Source organism: Aplysia californica, unplaced genomic scaffold (assembly GCF_000002075.1).
Source record: "Aplysia californica isolate F4 #8 unplaced genomic scaffold, AplCal3.0 scaffold00025, whole genome shotgun sequence".
NCBI lineage: Eukaryota > Metazoa > Mollusca > Gastropoda > Aplysiida > Aplysiidae > Aplysia > Aplysia californica.
In genome coordinates, this window is record NW_004797295.1 from 282362 (window position 1) to 283937 (window position 1576).

At 39.3% G+C, this 1576-nt stretch overlaps 1 protein-coding gene across 1 annotated transcript in view; it reads right to left on the bottom strand.

Annotated features, from left to right (window-relative positions):
• The window catches only part of LOC101846787, a gene marked incomplete in the record, with an annotated part of 8363 nt that extends 7141 nt beyond the window's left edge, over positions 1-1222 (bottom strand). The window contains 2 exon segments of the mRNA XM_005091017.3: positions 530-553; positions 1125-1222. Of these exon segments, the coding sequence (XP_005091074.2) occupies positions 530-553; positions 1125-1188 (88 nt within the window).
• Positions 1223-1576: the final 354 nt, after the last annotated feature.

Genomic DNA, 1576 nt, shown 5'->3' on the forward strand with positions numbered 1-1576 from the left:
AAGAAGAAGAAGAAGAAGAAGAAGAAGAAGAAGAAGAAGAAGAAGAAGAAGAAAGACAACAACAACAATAATAATCATAACAGCAACAACAACGACGATAGCAGAAGCAGCAACAACAAAAACAACAAAAACAACAATAAAAACAAGTACTACAGTAACAAGAAAATACATTATATTAAGGAAGCAACGCCTCCTTGGATGCCTTTTGTAGAAGAATGACCTTCTGGAAACCTTCGGAAATTGATTTGGGCGATTATAAAATGGCGATGACGATGTCTCACACAGCAAACTCACAAGTTGTAGTAGTTTTAGTATGTTTCCAGTTTGCTTAAAACGTTCCCTAGTTCTCAAAGGTCTACACTTGATTGTGGTGTTAGTGGTAGGATTATAGAAGTTTTTCTTTCACCTTAAATTATGAAATAAACTTTAAAAACCTCGTTCACTGTTTCAATAATATTGTCATTCGTTAAAAAATAGGCAACTTGTTTGGTCCCAAAGCTTGAAACTGACATAGAAGATTTAGCCTTACCTCTAAGGTTGTTCCATTTGTTTCCTGGGAAAACAGAAAGAATAAATATAAATGTACAGCCAAAGAATAGGCTTGCAGCCAAAATATTCGTAGTACATTGTTTGATCAAAAAGCGATAACGTGAGATTCTTAGAGCATAGCTATAAAGGTCAGTTTGTTCTGCTTACTCAACCGGATGGAAGACTGGTATTCTTTGTGTAAGGCCCCGCGCACTCTAAGAATATTTCCGTACGTCGCACGACTGGGAGTATGGAAATCGGGCAATTTTTCGCCTCTTCTTTTCTCTCCACTACCAAGTGACCTTATACTCGTACTTCGCAGCCATGCGACGGGGGAAATTTTCTTAGTGTGCGCCGAGGAAGTGACGGTTGAGATCTTCCACTTTAAAAGCAAAAGACGAAAGTTTAGTTCCTTCGATGAAAAGATATTATTCTTAACTCTGTTTAGTGGAATAAATACCACAAACTTAGTTTGCCTGGACTGGAACTGACAACCAGGGTGGAAACAGCTAGAGTCTTATTTTGTCAAAATGTTGTGCATGGGAGCTTGACATAATGTCCGGGTGTCTAAAGACACGCGTTACTTTACTACTTACCGCTTATAAATAAAGCGTGCGCACTAACGCAGAACAAGCAAACTAAGAGCACCAATCTGAGCATCGTGGAAGCTGTAGTATTCGAGCAAGGACAGTTTTTGGCCCATCTTATATAGCGGTCAGAACGTTGTGGAAGGGGGGGGGGGCAAGAGGACGGACGTAAGAATTTTTTTAAGCATACCAATTCGAGCGGTAAAAAAAAAACACAACAAAAAACTGCATGCACGATTACAGACTGCGTGCAGATAATGAGAAATGTAATTGGTCTTCCATTGTGTGACATGAAAAATAAAAAAGCATCTAATTACAGACACCCCCCCTCTCCCTCTTTCTCTCTCTCTCTCTCTCTCTCTCTCTCTCTCTCTCTCTCTCTCTCTCTCTGTGGGTTTTTGTTTGAAAATAAATGTGCTCCTAAAAGTGAGGCCTACATCTATGTTGTCAAAGGTTAGAAC